We start from the raw sequence: 27900 nt of genomic DNA, 5'->3' as shown, positions 1-27900 counted from the left end.
CGGGAGCAATAGCTCCATAAGGGGGAGAGGGAAGGTGAAGTGAGGAAAGAAGACGGGTCGCTTGAGGAAGGAAGCAAAAGCGGAGAGAGGGTCACGGGAAGGGAAGGCTGGAAAGGGCTGAGGAACCTGAATTAAAGGGGCGTGGGGCACACGGGCAGGGCGAGACAGCCAGAAGCACGTGGGGGAAGAGCTGGAGAAGGCGAGGGAGGGAAGGGCATGAGCCAGCAGAGCGGGCTGCCACCTACCGTATCAGGGTCTTGCTGCTGCTCCAGGAAGGCGGAGAACTCCAACATCCAGAGCTTGGAGCTGGCCACGCTGCGGCCCTGCCACGGGGGTGCCGGGGGTGCGGAGGGCGATGGGGTGGGTCCCGCAGGAGACTCAAACCCTGCGCGCAGTGAGAGGTACATGGGAGCCTGTTCACATACGACCTCCCTGCCGACACCCTCTATGAGGACCCCAGGCCCACCAGTGAGACCCCATGATGGCTAGGGATCTCCTATCTCCCCTAAAGAGGTCCCAACAGGGGTGGTGGAGGGGTGTGCAAAGCACTGGCTAGTGTGTCCAGGAGCAGCCCTGGTGGGGAGGGCTTAGCCTGGGGCAGCTCAGGCCCCTCGGCGCCCCTCAGAGCTACACTCAAGGGCAACTGCATGCCAGATGGGCGGCCAAGCCCGACCAGGCTGAGAGGGCCTTTAGAGCAGGCGCCACCGGCTGGGTTCTCCCCCTCCAGGAGCTTCTGGTCCAGTGGGAGAGATGACCAAACAAATCATGAATTACAATGACCTAAGCCCAAGACAAGAGAAAGGACTGTTTGGTTCACTGCTGTCTCCAGCACCTAGAACAGTGGCCTGGAACAGGTACTCGACTCAGGTTTGCTAATAAAGGAAGAAATGAATGGGCTAAGAATTAACAATGTATGCTCAGAGCACCAAAGAGGAAGTTCTATAATAGTCCAACTCAGGAGCGGCCAGGAAAGGTTTTTCCAAAGAAGGTGATGCTTGAAAGAAGTTACGAAGTAAGAGGCAGCAGGTGTAGCCAGGGAAAGGGAGCTCCGAGCAGAGGACATGCAGAGGCAAAGGTCGGGGGCTGTGAGGTGCTCCCTGAGTTTGGAGGCTCAGGTCTGTGGTTGAACTGAGAGAAGGGCAGGTGTGTGCCAGAGGCAGGAAACAAGGCTGAAGGGAAGGGCCGCGGGCGCTACGCTAAGAAGCATGAAATTTAGCCTGAGAGTTCAGTGGAGTGCCTGAGGGTTTTAAGCAGGGCAGTGAAATGCCCTGTGTTTCAGATCTGTGTTTCTGAAAGATCCTTTGCCAGTTTGGAGGAAGGACTCAGAAAGGGGGGAGGGTCAGGCCAGCCAGCACGGTCCTTGCGGGACCTGAACTAAAGTAGTGACGAGGGGGGACTGAGGAGGGACATGAAGGGAGCAAAACCCCAGGTCTTGGTGACAGATGAGATGGGAGAGAGCAATGAGGCTGAACTGCAGGTGACGCCAGTGTTCCAGGATGGGCCACTGGTGAACGGAGGCCCCCTATGCTGAGGCAGGAAGTCAGGAGCACTCAGAGGAAGGAGGCGGAGAGGAAACTAGCCAGAGGGGTAGGCGGAGGGCCATGGCGGACACATAAGCCCATGCTTAAAGCATCCGCTGAATCAGTCAAACACTCAGTAGGTCAAACACTGCCTACTGAGTGCCAGAGAGGATCGGGTGCACGGAAGACAAATCAGTCACACACACTGCCCCATCTGCACGGGTGACAATGAAGAGTGGCGCGCCAGGTGAGGTGCACAGAGTACGCAGATGCCAACAGCAGAGCGCCTAACCTGGGCAGCGGCAAGGCAGAGAAACCTGAGGGGCAGGGGAAGCCCAAACCACAGCCCTGAGGCAGAGGCAAGGAGGCGTGAGGATGGAGGGAGGGGAGGGAGGGAGAGGAGAAAGGTGCGGTCCTACCAGAGCTCAGGTTATATCCTGAAGGCACCTGGAAGCCCTTAAAGTGTTTTAAGCCTGGAAGCAACATGGTGAGATGGATGACTAGGTGAGTTACAGGGTGAAGAGAAGAGACTGGAGACTGGGAGCCAGTTAAGAGGTTGCTGCAGTGATCCAGGCAAGATCTAGGGGGGCCTGAGCAAAGACACGGAGGCCAGCGAGGTGAGGCCAGACAGTGCACAGGGCGCAGTGCACAGGGCTAAGAGAAAGCCGCAATCAGGAACCTAGGCGGGTGGCAGGGCTGCTCCCAGAGCCGCGAGAGCCAGGCCAGGTGTAGGCAGGGCTCATGCCCCAAGCCAGGAAAGGTGGTAAAGGGTAAGGGTCCTGTCTCACTGTGCAGAGTGGAAGGCGGTGAGGGACCCTCTTAAGAAAGAGCCAGGGGCAGAGCTAGTCGCCTGGGCAGTGCAAGGTGGGGACCCCCTGTGCTGGCCCAGCTGGCTGGACCTTCGCCTGCCTTACCCATGCTCCATGCCTCTTCCCAGGAGGGTTCCCTCTGCTAACGAGGGCTCCCTTTCCAGGCTGGAAATTTGAAGGAGAGGATTACAGGGTCACCAAGAGGGAGGCCATCTTAGGAGCCAAAGTATATGCTGCAGGTAGAGCAGCTGCCCTGAGCACAGGCACTGCCTTTAAACTGTGTGCATCCCTGCAAGCCTGAGCCCAGGCTGAGGGGTACAACGGGCAACCTGAGTGGCAGGAAGGGCCTTGCACATGAAAAGGAGTGCCTGCTGGGCTGGGGCATGGGGTGGAGTCAGGAGACGGATGCACTGTCTCAGCACAGGCCAGGGTGGCACTCAAGAGGCGTGGGAGGTGTCCAGCTGTCAGGGGCCTGGGACCCGGGGGCAGGAGCTGCAGGGGTGCGATGTGTGAGGGAGCCACGCACTGCTGACCCACCTGGCAGAGGCAACGAAGGCTGGACAGTGTAGGTTTGTTGAGAGAAAGGTTTCACACTGTAGGAGACAAGAGAGAGGGAGTGTAAGCCTTGGGCAGGGTGCAGCCCCAGAGCCTCAAGCAGCGTCCATTGCTCTCTGTGCAGCAGACCCTGGTGGTCTGGCCATCAGTGGCCTTGGAGGGCTTTGGCCTCCCACATCCCCGTCCTCCCCGCCCCCTCCTCCCCCCACGCCAACTCCCTCAGGCTTCATGGCTGACCCACACAAGCAGCATGTCTGTAGAGAAAATCCACCCCCTGCTCATCCCTCCCTCCCAGGCCACTCAGAGGCCTGGTTCCTACCCTACTTCCCTCGGGTTCCCAAGCTGGCCCTGCTACACCCTGGACACACTGGCATTTCAGCAAATGCCGCCCCAGGGTGTCCACAATGCAGACTGAGCTGCTGCCTGGGAGCAGGAGAACCTGATCCCCAAGCTCAAGGCTGTCCTGAGAGGTGGACCCAAGACTGTGGCCCCGTGCCACACTGGGGGCCAGGCTCAACAATGTAAGTTTGTGGGCTCAAGTTCCGTCCAGGGAGCAACTGGTAGCAGCCATACTCACTCATGGGATGTTCCGGCTTGGCCCGGCAAAGCTCCTTGCCAAAACTGAGGAGGCAAAAAGTGCAGAGTCAGCATAGCCCATGCACACGAGGGCCCGTGGCGTGGGGCCAGTGCAGAGGCCTCAGCAGGAGGGCGGGGCTGGAGCCTGGACCAGTGGGTGGTGGGAGAGTTATATATACTACAGCAGCACCCCAAAATGGGTTTCAAGGAACCCTAGTCTCTGTTGATAAGGTGCCCAGTGGGAGAAACCCAGGTTTGGTAGACACAGCATCTCGTATTCCTCCCAGAGACACTCGGTGCACAGCAGCACACATCAGGCTCTGAGCAGTCCTAGAGTCAGAAACCTGTTTAGTCCTAAGTGCCTCAAACGTACTTATGCACGGAATCATTTTCTGTCGTATTTACTTAGCATCCTGTAGACTAGCACTCTCTGGAACACACTTTGAAAAGCATGCTAGACAAGAGGCTCACCGCGCAGAGCCTGTCACTGCCCATACATCCTGAAGACCCATTTAGTCCCTACAGCCAAGAAAACCCTGTGAGGACAGAGCCCTGGAAAAGAGGGGCCTTTCTGGACCATTCTGAAAGTGTGACTAACCCGTCCATGGCCGAGACATAGGAGTTTACTCCGGACAGTCAGCCCTCCCGCTGGAAGGAGGGCAGCGTGGCGTGCCTGAGAGAGGAGTGGGGATGAATCCACGTGGGGGCCACTCAGGGACACGCATGGTGCTGCCCCAACGCCCTGGCGTCAGCCCCGGCCCTGACTTCGGCTTCCCCATCTGTAAACTGGGCCCACTGTGTGCAGCTTCCTGGGCGGCTGGCTAACGGGGGCAGCTTTGTCTCTTGTGAGAGGTGTGCTGTGTCCCTGCCAAGGCCCCAGGAAGGTGGTTCCAATTCCAGCTGAGCCGCGACCCAGCAGGGCCCCTTGGTCCTTGGTCCCTCTTCCCCCGGGCTCTCCTGGCCTGAGAGGACTCCAGGGAGAGAGATGTGGTCTGGCCAGTGCTCTGGCCCTGCAGACGGGGGAGGAGTGAGAAGGAGAGGGCTGGTGTGGCCTCTGGCTCCAGGCAGCCCCACTTACCCCTGAGACTGCTGGGCAGCCAGGGCCCCGGGCGAGGGCCATTTTACTGTGGAAGGCTGTGGCGGAGATGATCTGTGCGGACGACATGGCAGCCATGCTCTGCAGGGCCTTGTCCTTAGCTGCCTGGTCCTGGGGGGAGACAGCGGAAGGGCCGGCCTCAGCTCGGTCGTGCTGGCAGGCCGAGGCGGGGCGGGCTTGTGGTCAGGGAAGCTGTCCCACGGCCAGTGGCTGGAGCCCTGGACTGTGCCCCAGGGGACCAGGCTTAGGTCACTGCAATAATATTGTTTTGTTTTGTGACTGTGAGCAAGTCACATGGTTTCTCAGATCAGTTTTCTCATCTGTCAAAGAGGCCTAATACTTGCCCTGCCTGTTTTATTAGAGCTTAAAGGGGCTTTGGAGACCATCTGCCAGACCATATCTCTCCATGTACTAACCACAGGGACACCCTGACAACAAGGACCTTTTGTTTATCTATCTATCTATCTATCTCTCTATCTATCTATCATCTATCTACTTAATGTTTCAGATTTTTTAAAAGTCCTTTTTATTGTAGTACACTTGTCATACCACAGTATACTCATGTCATGTGTACACCATGGTGATGCAGCATTTCTATACCTTACGATGTGATCCCCACACCCGTCTAGTACCCATCTGTCCCCATGCAAAGTCACCACAATATCATTGACTACATTCCCTGTGCTGTACGCTACATCCCCGTGGCTAAGTTATTTTATAACTGGGAGTTTATGCTTCTTATTCCCCTTCACCTTTTTCACCCGTCCCTCTACCCCGCTCCCCTCTGGCAACGACCAGTTGAGAACAGAGGCCCTTTAGTCCTTACTCACCTCCACACCACTGGTAGCTGGCGTGGCACCTGGCTCACGGCAGGTGATACATAATTATTTGTCAGATCCCCTCTGATGGGCTGGTGGGGCGGGGGGTAGGGTGGAAATGCTGTCGGTCACATGGACTGTTTGGAAGCACGGGACGGTCTTGTGGCCCCACCTATCTCAATCATACCCTATGGGTCTCCCCTGCATTGGGGGTGCCCGCAGTGCTCCCTACCTTTTACAGGTCAGAATGTAAATACTAACTGTCTGTCTGCTATGGGTCCAACCTGAAGAACAGATTCATCCTGCACAGGTTCAGAACAAATAAGCACTTATGACACTGGTGACAATAATAATAGTACTAATAATTTTTTATACTTGTATCAAGCCACTGGTTCCCATCCTAAACTCCCCAATCCCAAAGGTCTTCAAAACCGATGAGATAATATTCTACATTTCAAAAAGCCTAAAGGGAATTGTCTCTCTCCAAGATAAGACCACATATACAGACTGCAACAGCAGGTATTATTCAGTATGTGTAGCTTTATTAGTGCTAACAGGTTAGGTAATGTCAACTCAGGAGCTCTGATTTGAAAGTATGTATTTTTAATGGAGAAAACTATCATTTAATACTTAATTTGGTAGATCCACACCTGTCCTGTATGAGACAAGTAGAGAACTGATGGAGGTTCTGGTGGCTTATGCACAATGATTTCCCTCGGCCCCCACACGGCCCCGAGAGGTAGGCATCACCATGTGTTAGGCTCTGAAGGGTCCAGGTGAGGTCCACGCTGGCACCGCGTGGTTGTAAAGCCAGAACACAACAGGCCCTTCCATTCGGCCTCTCAGCAACCATTCACACTCATGTGGCACGAGATAGCCCACAGAAGGTCAAGAGCACTATCTCACTTTGATTCTGAACATCACAGCACTCCTGTGAGGCTGGCAAGACCAGTAGCACCCCCATTTTAAGATGAAGAAACTGAGGCACAGAGGATTTAGGTGACTAGGGTGCTGACATCGGTGAGCTTGGTCCACGTTGGCACGTCAACTCATCTCTGAGGGCCCAGGGGGCAGAGCAAATCAGGGATGGGGGTATGTCGGAATTGGATGGCACGGGTGTCCAACACAGAGGGCACGCACAGGAGACCATTCTGAGCAATGGGGTCATGCCCAACCCACTGTCCTTGTGGGGCCAAAATTGGGCCTTGCTCTCAGAGGTTGTCTCTGATAACCAGAGGGAGCTAATCAGCATAAGGTGTGCCTCTTCCCAAGGACCTTTGCACTGCTCAGAGGGAGAAGCCAAACCCACCCAGGCCAGATCATCCAGGCACTCTCCATCCAGGAGGACATGAAGGACACAGCAGGAGGTACCCCAGAAAGCTGGCAGACTCTGTGGTTACGGCTACGTCATCAGGCCAGAGAGCTCTGTCTGCTCAGTGTAAGCAACCTGCGTCCCTCCCTGGACAGCTGATCTAAACAAGCCACTGGGGCTCAGGAAATCAGCGGGTGGAACAGGAATCAGAGGAAGTGGGAAGGACATTATAGGGAGTGAAGCCAGTGAGCGGCTAGAGAGCCAGGGAGTCAATGATACCAGCTCAGATGCCACCTCGCTTAACCCTGTCATTTATAGATGGGGAGAATGAATGAAGTTCAAGGAGGGGCAGTGACTCGCCCAAGCTCACATGTACAAGGGTCGAGCCAGGCCGCACCACGCCCGAGACCTGCAGGATTCCTACCTGACCTCGCTCTGAGGCCCCTTTGAGAATGATGAAATCCTCAAACCAATCTCAGCAGGGACACACAGAGATGTTAAACTCTGCATATTATTTACGGGGTCATGGCTCCCCTTGATGTTTGTTCAGTGACCCACTGAAGGCCGTCCCTAGGCCCCAAGTTAGAGCCTGTGGGCAAGGACAGGTCCAACTCCTTGAAGCAAGTGTGAGCCGCACAGCCGGGCCCCAACAGAATGACAAGTTCCCCTGGATGACTCTGAACAGAACACTGCGAAGTCTGTTCTCTATTCTGGTCCCCGCCCCGGGTCCCAGTGAGTCAGAGGCAGACCAGGGGTGGGAAATGAGGCGCAAGCTGGGCTCCAGCACCCGTGGGGTGCCTGGAGTCACATGTGCCAGCCTCAGAGAGAGGGACCAGCAGCTGAGGCCCAGCCAGCTGTCCTGGGCCAAGTGGGGTAGGGGACAGCTGAGCAGACGGCACAAGGAACAGAGCTGAGCACGCGGCGGGGTGTGGCTTCCTAGGGGTTCCCACCCACTCATTCAGAGCCTCCAGGATGGGGATCATGGGACTGCTGGGGCCACACAGGACCTCTGAGGTCATCTAATCCGGGGACTTTTAAATTGGGTTGAGATACTTTCAGGTTCAAGAGCCATAGGTATGAGAGGTGAACAGGAGAAGGGGCAAAGGGGGGGGGGCGGTTCTCTGGCCTTTGGCCTGTTCCTCACCGACCTAGCTTTGACCACATTAGCTCCTTTGATAACATACTGGGGTGATATTTTGCTTGGGGGAAAAACAAAAGGAGCTTCCACAGCTTTAGAGAAAATGTTTATAAACTGCTGCTCTGAAGTCTAATGTCCCCAAATGTTAGCTCTTGCTACCAAGTATCCGGGCAGGCTCTGCTGTTAACACCTTCAAGGTGCAGAGCCCACTCCCTCCTATTCACCAAAAGGACCTTGTGGCTCCAGGGTCTGACAGACCTGAGTCCTGGGGGAGCAGAGCTGTCCACAAGGGAATGCTGTTAGCATCCGGCCCTCCACAAGGCAGTCACCTGCTAGGCGACTTCAAGGTGGGGCTGATTCGGGGAGGAAGGAACTGCCAGGCCCAGAGAGCAGGGCGCAGGAAGGAACCCCACCTGCTCTCACAGCAGTATCCAGGCCACCCTACAGCGGTGCCTCCTGTGCCTGACCACCCTGCAGGCTCCAGCTGATGGCACTAGCCAGCGGCTCAAGGAGTGGGGCCTGGTGGCAATCCCGCTGTGATCTGGGGAGGGCACGGCACGGGGAAGGGGGCTCAGCTGGAGCTTAGCCTGTGGCCCCCAGGATTCTAGGGAGCCTGGCAGTCATACACATGGCTCCAAGGTCAAGTGTCCCTCCCTGCGTGGATGGAAAGGTTATAGGTTGAACACCACTCTCATCAACACCAAGAAGCATGATGGTCCACACACAAGCAACCAGTCCCTAAACCCAAAGGGAAGACTTTTCCTGCTGGAAAAAGAGCCCCAGCTTCCAGGGAGCGGCGCCCCCTGTACCCTAGGTCCTTTCTCCCACTGCTGCCCTTGGCCTTACCTTTAGCTTGGCCTGGATCTCACGTGCTTTGCGACGAGCCAGCACCTGGATGTGGCTGGAGACCTATAGTAGGAAGAGAGAACTCCTGTACTTTCCAGTCAGCCTGTGCGCCCCATCCCGGCTCCCTGACCCTCAGCCCTCCAGTCCTCAATCCACATCTGTGGACTGACTGACTGACTGACTGAATGAATGAATGAATGAATGAATGAATAGGTCTGTCAATGATGGGCCCCAGTCCCGGCTAATCCAGAGTTTGGCCATAAACCAAACCACAGTGCCACTGCTTTGCTTTTTGTTCTCAAATGTCCTGGAGAAGGATGGGGAGGGGTCTGCTGACTCCCCAGGAATGCGAGGGGGTTCCTCCCAGGTGATGGCAGCAGTGAAACTGAACCGTTTGTGGCACACCAAAAGAGATAACCCACCCTAGCCGGCCCCACCGAGAGCCCATGCTTGGTGCTACAGAAGGTCTGGCCCACCTCGGGAGCAGGCTGGTGCTGGGTGCCTGCCCCTGGGACCCATGCCCATCTGCCAGGGCCCACCTGCTTCCTGGTGCGGGTCTTCCCTGTCCGGAGCTTGATGTAGCGGGCGATCAGCTCGTTCCGACCTGCGGAGACACCAATAGCCATCAGCGGGAGAAGAACAAAAGGCAGGTTGAGAGGTCCCTGCGCACACCCTCTGCCCACCTTGTGCCCTCCTGCCATCTTTGGATCCCAGACACCTCCCAGCAGCCAGAGAGAGAGCTGAGGCCTCGCTGGGGGACTGGTAACCTGAGAATACGAGGTGACAGGGCCACAGGCCTCCAGCTCGTGCCCAGCCTGAGAGGCCCCTGCAGGGCCTCCCTCCTCATCCATGTGGCCACCTCCACACCTCCGCCCCTCAGCAGCCTGACAGCTGCCTCTCTGCTCCCAGCTTCTGTGGGGCATTCTGTGCACTTGAGAGGCTGCGAGGAAGTGCCTGGGCCCAGGCCCTTCCCTGTGCAACTACCACAGTTCCCACCACTTCCGTAAATGAGGAGGTCCTTACGGCATGTCTTGTCTTGGGCAGCAGGCGGCCTCAGGGACATCAGGGCTGAGACACTGAGTGTCCCCAGAAAGGAGGCCTAAGGCCCTTAACTCAGATAAAGCAAACCCAGGTCAACCACATTTCCAGCTCCATGGCTCTGACTAGAGCAGTCAACAGGTGATCCTGTGCTCCCCCAGCCCAGCTTCCTAGAGGCTGATGCTGTCTGAAAGACCCTAGAAAACTGGAAGGAGCCACCCATGTCCTCTACTATTATAAATGAGATTATGAAATGGGGTTCCCTGTGTTCAAAGAGCTCCCACCTAGCTAAGGACAGACATACCCACACAATGGTTCCAGCATGTGCTACGGACAGGTAATACGCAGTGTGTTCTAAGGATGAGGGGTCAGTTCAGGCTGGGTGGTCAGGCGAGCCTTCAGCTGGACCATGAGCACTGTGTAGGGCTTGAAGGCCATTGGGTCAGGAAGATGGAGGGGGAGAGGGTTTGAGTGGCAGATATCACGTCCTTGCTCTACCTCTGGGGCAAAGGGCACAGCCACCGGCCTGTTCTGTCCTGCTGGGTCTAGGTGAGCCTGGAGGGCTCTGGCTATGCTGATGCAGGGGGAGGCAGGACAAGTGGGCTATCTGCCACCTACCTGGGTCGTAAAAAGAGCATAGCCAAGGCCATGCTGCCCCCCAGATGACCTGTCCCCACTGCCAAGCCTGAATTAAGAGGCCACCCTCAGGAGGTCTCATCTGCCAGAAAGCCTTGCTGGCCTGGAAGCACTGGCCTGTCTGTGTCAGGGGAAGAAGGAGACGGGTACCAGACCCTGGGGACACTGCATGTGGGCTGGTCTGCACCTAAAACATGATCCAGCAAGGTGTCTCTTTTAAAAGCTTTCCAGGGAAAGGGACTCCACAGGCTCCTTTGACAGTCCAGTAAATGTCCCTATGTCTAAGCAGAGGCACTCAGGCTGCAGCTACGAAATGATGTTTTCACTGGCAAGAGGGTCTAAGTCGTCACCATTCGTGCCTGAAAACGTGTCACAGAATGAGGAGCTGGGAGCCAGTTTCTCCACACGTGAGCTATGGGGCCTCGGCAAGTCGGTTTCCTCCACGGCCCTCTAGCCAGCCTTCTCTCCTTAAATCCATGCCATTGAAAGGTTTTCCCACCAGATTTTTCCAACCTAATTTTTCGACTTAGGAAACAGACCTTAACTTTGGCTCAATGAGAGCTCTCTGTGGCTCAGTTTCCTTTCAGTAAACTGAGCGTGCCACAGGCCCTTGTAAGCAGTCTAGTTCAGAGACCAGTCTAGGGCTAAGGAAAAGGGCGAAGGCAGAGAGAAGGTTCCTGAGAGCCAGAAGGTTGGTTTCAGTGCTGATGGGTGTGGTGTTGAGAAGGACGAGCTGGAGGGTCTTGGGGTTGGTGGGAAAGCTGGAGGGACTGGGAAAGCAGAGGACACTTTAGTCTGGAGGGGGCTTAGAGACCACCTGGGATATGATTCCAGTGCTGCTCCTCTAATCACGCCTTGTATACAGGTAGCGGCTTATCAATTCTCTGTCTGTCTTTTCCTATTAGATTCTCAACACCGCAGGGGAAGGGGGCCACATCTCCATTCAGGTGTGCATCTCCAATACCTGGCACCTAACTGTCGAATGAATGAATGAATGAGTGAATGAATGAATGAATCCACCAACAAATCCTGATGGCTCGATCCTCAAACTATATTTAGAACCCAGCCACTTCTCAGCACCTCACCCTCCGTGGTCCAAGCTCCTCTCCTCTCTGGCCTGGACTATGATGAAAGCCTTCTACCTGGATTCCCTGCTCCCAGTCTGTTCCCAGCACAGTGGCCGCAGTGATCTGGTAGCTCAAACACTCTCCATGGCTTCCCACCTCCCTCAGGTCACAGTGTCTAAGCCCCTATAACGGTCTGGAAGCCCTACAGGATCTGTCCACTGGGTCCCCAGCTCATCCCCTCTCTGATCTCGTGCTACCTATCCAGCAGGTCTCCTGGCTGCTCCTGGAACGTGCTAGGCCCACTCCCACCTCAGGGCCTTTGCATGTTCTGTTCTCTGCCCCAGTGGCCCACACAACCTGCTCTGTCACCTGCACACCTTTGATGGCTTCTCTGCTCAGATGCCATTGTTTTGGGGGTATCTTCTTCCCTGAACAACCCACTGAAAGCTGAGATCACTTCCCATGTACCCTTTATGGCCTCCCGCCTTCATGGTTCTCCGTAGCGCTTTCTAACATACCACATGATCAACTTACTCATTTAGAGCAAGCACTGTCTATACCCACTCCCATCAGAGGAAAGCTCCCGAGAACAGGGGGTTTTGTCTGTTTCTTTACTTATTTATACCCCACACCTAGAAACTGCCAGCACACAGTAGGCTCCCAATAAGTATTTGTTAAATGAATGACAAGGGAATGATGATGAGATGTTGTCAGATGTCCCAAAAGTGTTTTAGCTTTCTAAGGGAAAGGTGCAAGTTAAATAAAGGAAATAGCTGTTACTTCTGATTAGCCCAACAGAATTTTGAAAGTGCTTCTTTATCCTGGTCTCATGTGAGCCTCTTTATACAGGACAAAATCCAGATTTTTATGGGGCTTAAAGCATCTAAAAAATTGGAAAGCTCTCTTTGAAAACAATTAAAAATACAAAATTACATTAATATCATTTTAGGTTAAGATGGAGACAGTCGCTTACGATGATGGTGATGACTTCATAGGCGTATACACCTGTCAAAATTTATGAAACTGTCCACTTCAAATATGTATAGTTTATTGTATGTCAACTGCACTTCAATAAAACTACTTTACAAATTTAAATAAAAAGTTCAGGGTCTTGAAAGGGGCCTGTGCAAGCGAGGGGTCCTGAAATGTGAGCCACATTGACTTCACAGTAAATCCACCTCCTCCCCACAGCAAGGCCGCAATGATATCTGTTTGTAAGATGAGAAAACTAAGGCCAGAAAATCTCTCCCGTGTCATCCACCAGCAGATCAAGGCCTAACTGCCTGGGTTTGAGTCCTGGCTCAGCCACTGCAAGTGGCACGTAGCTGGCCCAGGGCAGACGCTCAGTGAATGGGAAGCCCACTCCCAGAGCAGGCAGGCATCCTGGCCCTCACACAGTGGTGTTTCCTCGGCAGGACACCATTCTGCTCCTCCTCTCTGGATCGATCCCTGATTCTCTGGTCTCTGTATGAAGCCAGTCCTTAGTGATGTCTGGCTGTCCCTTGCCCTGACCCGGGTCATGGAGGGAAAGCCAACTATTTGGGGAGAGAGAGCTAACAGCCTGCCAACCTGTTGTCACTCTCTCACGGACAGTGGACCCCAGAGCTGATGGAAGCCAATGGGCCCTGGATGATGTAGACATCAGGAGGTCCAGAGTCAGCGGTAGAAGCGGAGAGAAGTAGGGAGCATGTGCCGAGAGGCAGAGCCCTAACACCACAGTGAAGGATGGCTAGGGCGGCAAGGGTAGTCAGGGTCTGACAGAAAATCCAGAGTCCGTGGGAGGAAAAGAAACCTGTATCCTTGTCCCAACTCTGCCACTAGCTGTAAAAGCCCAGGCCTTCTCCCATCTGGGGGTTGAGGTCCCATGCTGGGGCAGCAGGAGGCCAGCCTGGACCTTGGTGGAGGCCAGCTGGGGAGCTGGGCATTGCAGTATGGCAGGTGGCCTCAGCCAATCCCAGAGAGGGCCTGGGTGGGGCTGGGAAGGACACCCCTGCTAAACTGTGGCACATCTGTCAGGGGACATGTGTCCACCAGCCCCAGTTCACATCTACAGCTCCACCCCACCACGGGGAGGACTGCGGACGGAGAGAGGGAGCCTTGGCCTGACCACAGGCTGAGGGTGGGACGTTCCCAGTGCATGGTCCACAGAGGTCACCACCACTCACCCTGCCCGTCACCCCAGGCTTTTCCTCAGCCACATAGTACCACAAAACTGTTATCCCCTCTGCAAAACCCTGTCTGGGGCAGGTCATTTCTGTAGCTCGTTTCCTCTGCGCTGATTCCCGCTCTACACTAGCCCTCCTTCTGGCCCACACACATTAAATGAAAAAGTAAAATGAAGCACCTGCCACTTAGCAGTTCAGTAAAGTCAGCTATTATTGTTCACATTGTTAATAAGGTCCTGTTATAACTGATGTCAATTGTCTTAAAAACTGGAACGGGCTGAGCGCCCAAGGGCAGGAGCCTTCCCACCAGAGGGGAGGGGTCTGCACGCCTCACAGAGGGAGAGAGAGAGAGCCCTTTCTGTGAGCTCTCCATCTCACCCCTGCAGGTTGGGACAGGGGAGGAGGCCGGTCCTCCCTCCACAACCAGCCCAATCCCGATATCCAGTGATCAGCTGAAGCTATAAATACCTGCAGATGGAGGAGGGGGAGATTTGTGCGGAAGAAACGTCTGCCTAAAGCCTGAGAGGCAGTGATGAGGCCTGACATCTGAACTGTTATCACCATTGTCCGTGGAGGACTCGGAGGTTGCTGGAGAAACCCCACCCAGTCTTCAAGGCCACCACCCCAACAAGGTCCCTGATCCCCACCTGAGTGGGTGTGTCCACTCCTGCCTCAAGCCCCTGTGCACAGGGTCTGTGCCTTTCTGACCCCCTTGTCTGACCCCCTCAACACACTGGGAGCTCCTGAGGGCAGGGAACACGGCCACGCAGCTCTGCATCCAGTGCTGGTCACTGGGCACCGCTTCTGTGAGCTCATCCCGGCAGCAGCACTAAGCGGCAGGGTCTTCTTCCAATAAACACTAATCATTAGGGAAACACAAGTCAAAACCATGAGGTGCCACGTCACACCCACAAGGATGACTATTTAAGAAAAAATGGAAAATAACAAGTGTTGGCAAGGATATAAAGAAATTGGGAACCCTTGCACTTTGCTGTTAAAATGGTGCAGCCTCTGTGGAAAACAGCTTGGCAGTTCCTCAAAAAATTAAACGTAGAATTACCATGTGATCCAACAACTCCACCTCTAGGTATGTACCCAAAGAATTCAAAGCAGAAACTCAGATACCTGTACACCCACGTTCACAGCAGCATTATTTACAATAGCCAAAGGTGGAAACAATCTAAATGTCCATCAATAGATAAATGGGTCAACAAGATGGGATATATCCTCGCAATGGACTATTATTCAACTATAAAAAGAATGGAGTTCTGACACCTGCTACAATATGGATGAACCTTAAAGACACTGTGCTCAGTGGAACAAGCCAGGCTCCAAAAAAACCCCAAATATTATAATGATTCTACTTCTATGAGGTACCTAGAATGGGCATATTCACAGAGACAGAACACTGACTAGAAGTTACCAGGGGCTGGAGAGGAGGGGATGGGGGGGTCAGTGTTTAATTGGCTACAGAGTGTCTGTCCGGGAGGATGAAAAAGCTCTGGAGATGGATGGTGGTGACGGCAGTGCAACAAATGTAAATGTATTTAATGCCACTGAGCTGTACACTTAAAAATGGTTACAATGGTTCAAAAAAAATTTTTAATGGTAAAATTTATGTAATGTGTATTTTCCCCCAGTAAAATAAATAAACATAACCAAAAAAGAAAAAGGTAATATTATTATCATCCCCATTTTACGAATAAGGACACTGACTCTAGAAAAGTTAAACAACTTGCCCAAGGTCACACTGGCTATTGGGACAGAGAGTGGATTTGAACCTAGTGTTATATCATCAGGCCTCCAGAAGCACAAAGTCAGGGTTCTGGGCCAGAAGGGAGGGCATGGAAGGAGCTGGAAACCACAGGGTGACTAAGGGCAATGGAGACGCCAAGGAAAGTGGGGGAGGGGCAAGAATGGGGGAAACAGAAGCTTGGATGAGGCTCCCTGACCTGTGACCCATCACCTCAGTGACAAGAGCGCTGACCCCAGTCCAGTCCCTACTCTGCCTCTCATCAGCTGTGTGACTCATCCAAAACAAGGCTCCCTTCACCTCTGACATTCTGTTATCACAGGGCCTTGCCCAGATCCCCAAAACCACCACACCAAGTCCTGCCTCTGGGCCAACACTCACTCTCTCCCCTTCCAGCTCAAGTGCCACTTCCTTCCAGAAAACTTCCAAGATAACCCAGCCCTTTGGTTTACTGGCGGTCTACAATATAAGTGCCATTCGTTTCCTTTCCAAAGATGATTCTCCTGTTTTTCCCCTTAGACCATGAAGCCGTAGAGAACACAGCCCACAGCCCTCAGCCCGGCCTGGCTCAGAGCGGTGGGCACTTGATAAGAACTGTGAACTGGACTGGGCAGACTAGGCCAAAGGCACCCTGTGAGACAAAGAAGAAAGCAATGAGAGGAGAAGCAGAGAGAGAAGAGAGGCAGAAAGACTTGGGAGATTTAAGAGCAACCTCCACGAGGGTGAGAGGCATGGCAGGCAGAGAGGAATGCATAGAGGAAAGCACAGCCAGCCACAGCCTCTTGAGAGCAGAAGGGAGAAAGCAAGACATCAGGGCCCGGCCACAGCTGTCAGGAAAGGGGAAGGAAAGCAGAGTGTGAGGGCAGATGGGGAGAGAAGTTGCCCCATGCTCACCTCCCCACACCTGCCCATGGGGCCAGAGACCAGGCTGGCTGAAGGAGGTCAGAATGACCATCATGTCAGTGCCAGGGCAAGGGTCACACAGTGACAGGGCAAAAATGAAAGTGGCTGTGAGCAAGAGAGGGCTAGCAGCCCTGGCCTGGGAGCCTGTCCACACATGTGGGAGCCTGGGCTCAGAAGTAACAGGCGCTAACCTGTCCTGCAGCTCTCTGCATGTCATCTGCATGTCTGTCTGGCCATCACCAGTGTGTCTGCACTGGGTGTGCCGGACCGGAGCTGCGGGCAGGCCTAATCCCTGTCCTCTGAGCCTGCAGGTCTAGAACCCAGAAGTCACTCTGCTCTCCCTACTGCCTGAGCCTGCTACCTGCCTGCTTGTTCCTGATTCCCACGCTGTGCCCCAGCAGGTGGGCCCACTGGGAAATAAATGACAGCCTCTGAATGTGGGAAGTGGGGGAGTGTAAAGACCAGGGCTCTCGGGGGCTCAGGCACAGGAGGATGGCAAGTGTTAGATGAGTCTGAGTCAGCTTGGCAGCTTGTCCCTCTTCCTCTCCCTCTCAGGTTCATCCCACACACTGGGGCTGAGCTCAGAGCTAAATATACCTCCCAGCTGGACCGGAGCCCCTGCTGAGAGCCCCTCCATCAACTCCCTGTGCAGTCCTGCCTTGGCCCAGACCCATGCCTGGTAAGAAGAGATGAGGATAAACCAGTGTCTGGACCTCAGCAGGATCTGTACTCACAGAGGACAGGTGCTGTGGGGGCTGGGTGAGTCATTAAACACAGTGAAGCAGCCTCCAGCCCCCTGCCCAGAACTTGACCCACCTGGAGCTGGGGCCAAGCAGGAGGCGGGCAGGGGAGACGAGGAGCAGGCAGGTGGGAGGCTTTGCACAACTCACAAAGGCCACTCGGCAACGGGGGAGCACTGTGTGAGCGGGGAGGAGAACCGGGCTGTAGCCCCAGCTCTCCCGCTTATTCCCTGAGAGGTTCTGGGAGAAGCTCTTGGCCTCCCTGAGCTTCTCTTCTACAATTCTTCCCTCGAAAAGACTGAAGAGATAATGGATGTCAGAGGCCACTGGGCGCTCGTGTCTTACTCAGAATAATGAAGAGGCTCCTGGCCTCAGCCCCCTCCTCTCTCCTCCCCCCAGGTCCTTCTCTGTGCCATCCCCTGTGCCCTGCCCTGTGTTTCTGCACAAGGGACACCAACATGGCCAGGACAGTTTGCCAAATACTGTTTTCATCCTGCTCCCCCCCACCCCCCGCCACACACACACACACAATCAACAGCTTCCCTCCTGCCAAACAGAATTTCCAACCCAAGGCCTGCTGGAAGTCTGCAGCCTTGGAGTTCCCAAACCCTGGCTCAGTCACAATCATCTGGTGACCAAAGATAAAGTCTCTTAACCCAATTCATTTATAGGTAAAGTAAGGATAGAAATATTTACCCATAACAACTAAATGAAACTAAGATCCACCCAAATGCCCATCAACAGATGAATGGATAAACAAAACGTGGTCTATCCATTCAATGGAATGTTATTCAGTCATAAAAAGAAGGGAAATTCTGACACATGCGACGACAGGAATGAACCATGAGAACACTATGCTAAGTGAAATAAGCCAGTCACAAAAGGACAAATGCTGTAGGATTCCACCTACATGAGGTGCCTAGAGCAGTCATATCCAGAGAGACAGAAAGTAAGAGTGGTGGTTGCCAGGGGCTGGGGGGAGAGGGAATGGGAAGTTAGTGTTGAAAGGGTACAGGGGCTCAGTTGGGGATGATAAAAAAGTCCTGGAGATAGATGGATGGTGGTGATGGCTGCAAAACAATGTGAATGTACTTCATGCCGCTGAACCGTACACTAATGGCTAAAAGGGTAAATGTTATACATATTTTGCCACACACACAAACAGGAGCAGCTCAGCACCCAGAGTCTGGGAAACAGTGGCACTCAAATAAATGTCCGCTGATTCTGCCACATGCTGCCACATCCATGGGCCTTCCCAGACACCCGCAGCAACCTCAGCTCTCTCCCTTTGCTGAATGCCACTTGCACACTTGTCAGAAAGTTTGTCCCTTTAAAGCACAAAGACATATCCTGCAAAGGGTCTTGGGCACACATCATGGCTTCCCAGCCAGTGACCCTGACAGCTCGCCAGCCGAACCACTCGCCCTCCCCTCGCCCCTTCTCGCCTCAGCTCATAATCAGTACGCATCCCACTCTACACCAAAGTGGCGGTAAAAGCCTAGCGTCCCAGAGCCTCCATTTCTCACCACCTCCATGGGGATGACCTACGTAAAGAACCCAGTCCCACACCTGGCACCCAACAGGTGCTCCATACACATCAGTTGTCTCCTCCATGAAGCTTCTATAAGAGCCAAAAGTAAGAAGCAACCACCAAACATAAAGTGGTTCGAGGAGGGATGGTATAGGGGCCGACCCAGAGCACGGATGCCCACAGAAGTAAGAGACTCTGTGGGAATGAGCAAAGCCACGGCCATGGGCTAGTAGGAGAGATGAGCAGTTCTAACGGTGACTGAGGAGCACACCTGGGGTCTAGCTCCAAACTTGCTTTGCCAACAAGCAGAAGAGAAGGCCTCATCGGGCCTTGCAGGGAAGGCTGTGGGTGACGGATGAAGCAGGAGGGGCTGTGAGAGCTCTACGACTCCCTGGGCCAGTAACAAACCAGAGTGGAGTTTAGTCAGTTGAATTAAGTTGAAGAGTCGTCCCCCAAAAATTCTTGTCCACCTAGGACCTCAGAATGTGACCTTATTTGGAAATAGGGTCTTCATAGTTAAAATGAGGCCATACTGGATTAGGGTGTCCTGATAAGAAGAGATGGGGACATGTAGAGACATACACAGAGGGAACATGGCCATGTGACAACAGAGGCAGAGACTGGAGTGATGCAGCTACATGCCAAGGAACACCAAGGATTGCCAGCACCCACGAGAAGCCAGGAGAGAGGCATGGAACAGGTTCTCCCTCAGAACCTCCAAAAGGAAGTGGCCCAAGGACACCCTGATCTCACACGTTTGACCTCACGAATCAATTTCTATTGTTTTAAGCCACCCTGTCTGTGGTAATTCCTTAGAGCAGCCCTAGGAGACCAATACAGTCAGCCCCTCACAGTGCTCTTTAAACAGCTGACAGAGCATCTGTGCTGGGGGAGGGGCACCAGTGTTGACTGGGAAGAGAGAACCTACATGGAAACTCCTGGAGGCGGGTGCCTGGCCTGGAGCCATCTTCTTGGGAGCCAGGGTGCAGCTCTCTGTTCTCAGGGGCCTCAGCAGGTTACAGAGATACACTTAGCTCCTGCCCAAGACTAGTGTTTCAAGCTGGGGGTCCCAAGGGACTTTCCAATGGGAATGGAAGCCTGACCTGGGCCTTCCAACAGCTGCGCAGTGTTTCTTTTTGTTTTACTTTCCCAGATACCCACACAAAACTCTCTCTTCCACCCAAAACTCAACACAGCCCTAGGCAGCCCACTTGGTCCTTCTCGCATGGCTGCTGCACATAAAGCATCTCTGCATCTGTATGTCTTGCATCCTCAGCTGCTCAGGGGGACCAGGCCTTTCCAGATCATTCTCAGCTGGAGGGGACTTTTCCTGAATGAAGTCTACTGCCCTCCACCTGAATCTTTCCTTAGACCCTCCAGTCTGCCTTGTAGTCAGTTTCACGTGTGCTCACCCATTGCATAGTGAGCAGGGACTGGATCTGCCCCCTACCCCTAAACCCGGCACCCAGAAGGCTCGTGAAGGAAAGGATGAGGGCAGTGGCCGCCTTCCGGACATCCCTTCACAGCACAGGGGGAAGTGGGGAGAGGATCAGGCGTTTGCCTGGGGGACAGCCTGTGGACTTTTCCGGTGTTCTACACCTTCCCCCAGCCTCCAATGCTGCAGCTCTCCACCCACTCAAGGGCTTCTCCTCAGGTGTCCTCCATCCTTGGGAACCAGCTCAGAAGAAAGCAGTGGCCACCTGATGGAAGCCCCAATAGATCACTCCCTTCCGTCCCTTGGAGGGGCCCCCGAGGTTGCTGCACCTCACCCCTCACCTGGGCTCTATTTGCAGAGCTGGACCATGGGGTCCGGGGCCTGCTGGCCCACCCCAACAGGGGCTGAGACATCCTTACCATACATCTTGCCCTCGTCCGACAGGATGATCTTGCGCCGACCGCAGGGCGGGTAGATGGCCAGGGCCTCCTGGAAGCTCTGCTCGATGTCCGGGCTCCACACGCCCTCCGCGTCATTGTCGATGGGCTTGTCCAATGCCTGACTGCCCCCAGAGACGTTGCTCCCCTCAGGGGAGTTAGGAGAGCTCCACTCGTTGGAGGTAATGGTGCCGGCCTTGCCCTCCAAGGCTCCGCTTGGAGGAGCGCCCGTTGGACCTGTGTGGGAAAAACCATGGCATTGTGGAAGAGGTATGTGGACCGCGAGACGGGGGCATCCAGGGGGCACCAAGTGCTAGAACCAGCTGCTCTTTCTTATCTGGCCACTCAGAGCACAGGAGCTTGGAGGGGGAAAGGCCAGAGATTCCAGGGGACCAAGAGTGAAGTAAAAGGTCCGGGAAGGTCAGGAGGCAGGGCAGGTCATCTCCACTCTGCAGACCTCAGCTTCCCGCCTGTCAGAGAAGTGCAATGACCTGGGCACTCTGATCGTAGCTCTAAGAACCCAGACGGGGCTGGGAAGTAGGAGACAAGCACCAAGTGTCTGCGGATGGTCTGGCATTAAATCAACAATGGACACAAAGGATGCAAAACACTGCACTGTTGGCAGGAACATAAAATGATAGCTGCTATGGAAAACAGTAGGGAGATTCCTCCAAAAATTAAAATAGAACTACCTATGATCCACCAATTCCACTTCTGGGTATACAGACCAAAGGCTTGAAAGCAGAGTCCTGAAGAGGTATTTGTACACCATGTTCATAGCAGCGTTATTCACAATAGCCAAAAGCAACTCACATGTCCACAGATGGATAAACAGAGAACAAAAGGTGGTATACACGAACAATGGAAGAAAATTGTCATGTGCTACAACATGAACTTGAGGACACAATGCTCAGTGCAATAAACCAGACACAAAGAAACAGACAAACAATGTAGAATTCCACTTATCTGAGGTATCTAAAGTAGTCAAAGTCATAAAGACAGAAAGTAGAGGTTGCCAGGAGCTGGCGGGAGGGGGAATGGAGAGTTGGTGTTTATGGGTATAATGTTTCAGTTTTGCAAGATGAGGAAGTTCTGGAGGTTTGTTCACAACAATGTGAATATACATTTAATACTACCGAGCTATACACTTAAAAATGGTTAAGATGACAAATTTCATGTGTTTTTTACCAAAATAAAAAGTTTAAATTAAAAAAAAAAAGGATTCAAAATAAAATGCTGCTCACTATTCTCTATTCCATGCCCAGCTTGGGCTCTTTTTAAAGGAAGCTTTTGGCCCCGGAAGATTCTCACACATTGGGGCTATGGCACGGCTGATCTGATGGTGCCTCCAGAAGCTGACAACACAACCCTGTCCTTGCCACCAGCATGAGACACATCTGGTGATTTCCCGGCTCCAACTGTTCAAGCTGTAAATTTCTGAACACAGGTCTCAGGGGTTTGGGCAGGAGCAGGACATACTAGTAATCTTAGGGTAGTTTTTGGGTTATGAATACCAGGTGGGTACCATTTACCTCCCATAGCCCTCCCTGAGCCCCCAGCCACTGAGCACATCTCCCCATCACGCATTTCACATATCACCCTTTTCCTTCTCTCCCAGTAGCCATAAGGAACAAACCCCAGAAGCCCAAACCCAAGGCTCGGAGTCTAAACACCTGAGCTCCAACCCACTTCCATCCAGGACCCTCTGAGATAAGACCTTCCCAGAGCGTTCCTCGCTTTCTCTCCCTTCCCCACGCCCAAAACATCCCAAACACCCCCACCCAGGCATGTTAGAGAAACAGTTCTTCACAGAGAGATGGGCATGAGGGTCAGTGCAGTCAACATCCAGAAAAGGGAGGGGAGGAGCTGAGCGGGGGTGACACATACTGGGAGGGAGTGGAGATTCCAAGGAGCTTGGCCAGGCTGCTGGCACAGGCATACTGTTGAAAGGAGGATAAACCATTGAAATTTAAAGCAGGAACCCTAGGAGAAAACTAACCCATTCCCCTCAGCTTGCAGATGAGGACACTGAGGCCCAGAAAGGCCTAAGGAGTTGCCCAAAGTCATACAGCAAGTCAACAAAGCAGCTGGGTCTTGACCTCTGTCCCCCAGTGGCCCAGGACTTCTGGCATAACAAATGTTGGCTTCCTTTCTGTAGCTGTTAAATGAGGTTTCCTCCTTTTCCTTAGGGGGGCACTTGATCTGAAAAAACTAGCTTATTCTCCACTCGAAATTCTGGTCTTGATTCTATTACAACATTGAAGCATTCTTCTGTACCTTCCAAAACAAGCTTCTTAAAAGAGTTGTCAACTTTAATTTCTGGCAATATAGTAGTAGATAAAGATGATCTAAAAACTCTCACTCTATAAAAGGAACTTAGAAATGATAAAATATAATGAATACACTTTTAAATGGATAGCTGACTTCAGAAGAAAGTAAACCCCTAGAGGCCTAAAATGAGAGAACTCTAAGCTATAATAATAAGCAAATGAGCTGTTGCTACAGTAGCTCTGGGAGGCCAGGGTAAAGCTAATCTTAGTAATATAGCCACTGGTTTTAATAGCCACTCAGAGATGAGACCTTAGACCTAAGAGATACAAGGAGGTTGGAACAGAGAACTATACCTCAATCCTCAGAGAAAAGGTAGAATCCAACAAAATATAAGAAGGAAGATTGTCTGTCTTGGCCTAAGCCCTAGGCATAAAAAAGAATTGTCTTTCCTAAGAATTTGTACCAAAGGGCCTACCCTTAAGTAGATTTGAATTTTATATTACTCAGGAACTCCCAGACAATTCACAAAAATAAACAGTGGTCCCAGTCTGAAAAATCTCGAAAAGATAATCTTAACCCGGACTGCAGAGAATTCCCAAAAATAACTTGCTAAAGAGGATCTCAAAACCCCAAATTATAACATATAAGAAACAACCCACCATGATCAAGATTGAATAGGATTAGATCCCCCAAAACTACAGATATTTGAAATAACAGATTAAAAACTATAAACAAGGAAATGGAAACATGAGAGTTAGACACTATTAAAATACAAAGCAGACTGTAAAAAGAACAAAATAAAGCATTTAGAAATAAACTTTGTACTCACTGAAATTAAAAACTCAATGGTTAAGATTAACAGCAAATTAGATACAGTTAGAGGAAGAATTAACAATTTGGAAGATAGATTGAGGACATTACTCGAAGATGTATTTTTTTTTTAATGATGATAAAGGGCAAGAAGAACAAAATAAGGCAGTTCAAATACCTCCAATTAGCATTCCAGAAAGAGAGACTGTGGAAAATGAAGTAGAAAATTTGAAATAATAATGGCAGGGAATTTTCCAGAATTAATGAAATAAATTAATCCTTCCATTCAGGAACCATTCTGAATCCTAACCAGAATAAATTCAAATAAAATAAACACATATTAGAGGTACACTGCAGAAACAAAGAATAGATCTTAAAAACATCAAAAAGGACAGATTACCTAAAAAGAAAGGACTATTATATTGATTGCATATATTGCTAATACACTTTTCAACAGTAACACTAGAAGACCCAAAATAACATCTCCAAATTGTTTAAAAAAATAACTGTCAACCTAGAATTTAAAACCCAACCAAAATATCATTCAAAATATCATTAAATAAAGGTATTTTCAGACAAAGATGTAAAGAATTTAGTACAACAGACCTTCACTGGAAAAAAAAAAGAAAAAAAACAGTAAAGTAAGTATTTAAAAAAAACAAAAAGGAACGGCTATAAAAAGAAAGCATTACACACATGGCAGCATGGTGAGAAATGTAACTGGTAAAAATGAGAGTGAATCTAAACAATATTAACTATATAAAAATAATAACAATGATGATGACAGCTACATTTGGCCACGCAATATACACACACGAGCACGCACGCACAGGAAAACCATGTTTCTGAACCATAAGTTCAGAAGATGCATTTGATAAAATTCAAGACCCATTCACAATAAAAATTCTAAGCAAACTACTAAAAACAAAAGGAACTTCCTTAATCTACCAAAAGGTAAATTCCAAAAACCTACTGTGATACTGTGATTTATAATAATAGACATTTGGTCTTCGTCCGGGTTTCTGGCACAGAGCTCCTAAGACCCTTGGAATTTCCTAAGTGATGAGAGGGATAGAGGTGTCTTGTTATGTGAATCAGGTGACTTTTGGGAAGCACCTAAGGATGGAGTCTGGTGGTCAGGAAAATCAACCTTGCAGACTCACAGTGAGGCCTGGATGCCACACCCTCCGTCCCACAGGCACATAATATAACTCACAAGTGCCTTTGTTTACACCCAAGGAGGGGCGTGTTGGAACCTCAATCTATAACCTGTGATAACCTAGGCTTGCGACTGGCATCTGAAGGGTTCGGAAGCAGTCTTGTGGGACTGAGCTCTTAACCTGTGGGGTCGGAACCATCTCTGAGTAGCTCATGTCAGGACTGAGCTGAATTACAGTCCATCCAGCTGGTGTTAGACTTACTAGTTGATGTGGGAAACCCCCCACAAACACACACGTTGGAATTGGTGACCAGAACCTTTACCTATGCCACACTTAATGATTAAACACCAAAAGCATTACCTTTAAAGTCAGGAATAAGATAAAAAAATCTCACTTTCAACATTTATGCTCACGCTGTAACTGAAGAACGAGCCAACACAGTAGGGCAAGAGAAAGAGATCGGAAGATTGGGCTTTACACAAAGATGGCGCCGAAAGCAAAGGAGGCAGCCCACATATCATGGGAAGAGCGCCCCCAGGAGAAACAAGCTTGACCACTATGCCATCAGCAAGTTCCCCTAACTACTGAGTCAGCCACAAAGAGAGAAGACAACAACACACTATGTTCACTGTGGATGTCAAGGCCAACAAGCACCAGATCAAACAGGCTGTGAAGAAGCTCTATCATGTTGATGTGGCCAAGGTCAACACCCTGGTCAGGCCTGATGGACAGAGGGCATAGGTTCGACTGGCTCCTGACTATGATGCTTTGGATGTTGCCATCAAAATTGGGATCACTTAAACTGAGTCCAGCTGGCTAATTCTAAACATAAAATTTTTTACTATTAAAAAGAGAGACCAGTGTGAGTGGCCCAGCCTGTGTGAGCTGCCAAGAGCGGCCGTCCAGAGGCCGGCGACTGATCTGCCTCACCTGGGAAGAGCGCAATGATGATACCAACATAGGCCAGTGAAGCAACATCCTCCACAACTAGACTGAAGAACAAAAGGACAGCAACTTGTCTGTTCCCCTTCCCCGATTCCCTAACGCTGTTCCCTCCCCCAATTCCCCAATAAAATCTTTAAAAAATAAATAAATAAAAAGAAGAATAGACACCTCTTGAACCAAAAAAAAAAAAAAAAAGAGAGAGAGAGAGAGAGATATGAAGATTGAAAAGGAAGGAGTAAAACTGTCATTATTCTAAAGGATTATGATAGAAGATTGAAAAGATTCTATAAATTATAAAAAAAACTTCTACGAGAATTCAGCAAGATCAATATCAAAATAGATTATATTCTTTTATATCAGAGATAAGGTATAAAAATAAAATTTTTAACAATATTCCATTTAGAAACCAAAGCCATAAATTATCTAGGGATAAATCTAACCATAGTTCAAATCTTTACAGAGAAAATTGTAGCTGTTTTGAAAGACATAAAATGCCTAAATAAATGGAGAGGAAATTGTATGTTCATGATTGGGAAAATATAAAGATGTTGAATCTCCACAAATAAATAATAAATTCAATGAAGTTTTGATTAAAAATCCCAGAAGGTTTTCACAAAACTTAACAAGCTGATTCTCAAAATATATGGGAGACCCAAGACCATTCTCAAGTTGTCTAACTCATTGCTTCCACTCTTCCTTTCCTCTCCTTGGCTTCATATTTTGCCAGACCCATTCAGTAAATGTCTTCATCAGGCTTCTGACCTGACCTCTCTTTTTTCAATGCTGTATATACACCATGGGAGATGCCCACCCATGGCTGACGCTTCTGTTATATGTTTTTGATTCCCAAGTCTGTATGTCTTTCCTGAGTTTAGGCCTAGAGAGCAACTGCCTACCAGGCAACTCCAATCAGATGTGTCCAAAGGTCCTGAAACACAACATGTCTGACATCAAACTTGCATCTTGCCACTGCATCCTGCTCCTTCTCCTCTGTCACTTAGGAAATGACACTACCATCCATCCAGAGGCCAGAAACCTAGGAGTGTATTTTGACTGTTCTAATACGCCATAAGCAATGACCACAGCCTATCTTTCTGTCTCCTAAATGTCTTTTTGGACCCACTTGTCTTTCCATCTCAGAGCCCTAATCCAAAGCTTCCGCCAGATTTCAGCTAGATCGCTGTGCCAACCCCATCCAGACTCCATGATCTTCTCACGGCATCCAGAGTGGTTTTTCTGCAATACAAATCTGGACCTGTGATTCCTCTACTACTTAAAATCTTTCAGTGGCTTTCCCATGACCTTAGGTAAATGACATGCTCCATAATGGGGTTTTATAAGGCCCGTCGTCAGCTGATCCCTGCTCTCCTGCCATGCCTTCCATACATCTGCACACCCTCTGTGCACCTTTCTTTACACCCACTTCTGACCCACAAACTCAAGTCCCCAAATGATAACCTCAACATGCTAAGCTCCTTCTCTACACCTGGAAGTCCGCTTATGTAACTTTCCTCCCTGTCCTTAGGTCACCTGACTGAGGCTCAGCCAAAATGTCACTTCCTCGGGGAGGATGACACCACCTCAGGTCTGGATGAGGTGCCCTCCTGTGTGCTCCAACAGGTCCCCGTGCTTTGTATCTTCTAGCTGCCATCTCCAGGAAACACTGGTCTCCCGTACCACACTTGAGACACTGAGAGGGCAGGGAAGATTGTCTTTTTCTAGTGAGTCCTCAGCACATTGCCCAATGCTGAAGAACAAAAGAGTGAACAAATGAATGGATATCTGGTAAGTGTTCTCTGTGAAATGATTTCTCCGTGGGGAGGATGAACTGTCCTTGTTTAGTGTCAGGAAACAAAAGGAAATCTCAATAAATGTCTGGATTTTGGCACACAAGGGGGAGAGCTTGAGTTGCTGTAAATCCCTGTGGGATTAATTTTGGAGGCTTGTAATATGAATGTGTGATGTCTGGGAATCAAGGGACTGGTTTTGGGTTCCAGCTCTACAAGCAACGGTGTGAGCATGGTCAACCCCTCCATTTCTCCGGGCCTCAGTTTGCTCATCTGTAAAATTAAGAAGAGGAGTTGCTCCCACTGGGATCCAAGGGCCTTTCTGTCCTAGCAGTGTCTGCGGCTCACACTCCTTGCCCTGACCCTTCATGTCCTCGGGGAGCTTGCCTAGCAGCTTCTAGGCATACCCTGCAGACTTTCACCTGTGACTTTGCTCAGAGAAGGCTAGGGAACTGACCTGCCACGGAGAGATGTCCCATATGATGGTCAATAAGATGTCAGCTCATCTGGGCCTGACACAGTCAGTGCTCAATTAGAGCTACTTATTGTCAT

The 27900-nt window shown here is 51.1% G+C and overlaps 1 protein-coding gene across 4 annotated transcripts in view; it reads right to left on the bottom strand.

Moving 5' to 3' along the window:
• The window catches only part of TEAD4 (TEA domain transcription factor 4), a 59672-nt gene that overhangs the window by 12909 nt on the left and 18863 nt on the right, over positions 1-27900 (bottom strand). The window contains exons 2-8 of one of the 4 annotated variants that reach the window (XM_019660989.1): positions 20358-20612; positions 9210-9274; positions 8671-8733; positions 4539-4667; positions 3462-3505; positions 2867-2922; positions 246-385 (exon numbers count right to left, since the gene is read on the bottom strand). In XM_019660989.1, coding sequence (XP_019516534.1) covers positions 246-385; positions 2867-2922; positions 3462-3505; positions 4539-4667; positions 8671-8733; positions 9210-9274; positions 20358-20364 — 504 coding nt within the window. In that variant the 5' untranslated portion in view covers positions 20365-20612. Of the gene's footprint in view, positions 1-245; positions 386-2866; positions 2923-3461; positions 3506-4538; positions 4668-8670; positions 8734-9146; positions 9275-20357; positions 20613-27900 lie in introns of those variants that run through there. The other 3 variants (XM_019660992.1, XM_019660990.1, XM_019660991.1) reach the window with 3 other exon arrangements.

Source organism: Hipposideros armiger, unplaced genomic scaffold (genome assembly GCF_001890085.2).
Source record: "Hipposideros armiger isolate ML-2016 unplaced genomic scaffold, ASM189008v1 scaffold_332, whole genome shotgun sequence".
Classification (NCBI taxonomy): domain Eukaryota; kingdom Metazoa; phylum Chordata; class Mammalia; order Chiroptera; family Hipposideridae; genus Hipposideros; species Hipposideros armiger.
Note: the sequence above shows the minus strand (reverse complement) of the source record. Positions and strands in the feature narration are given on the sequence as shown.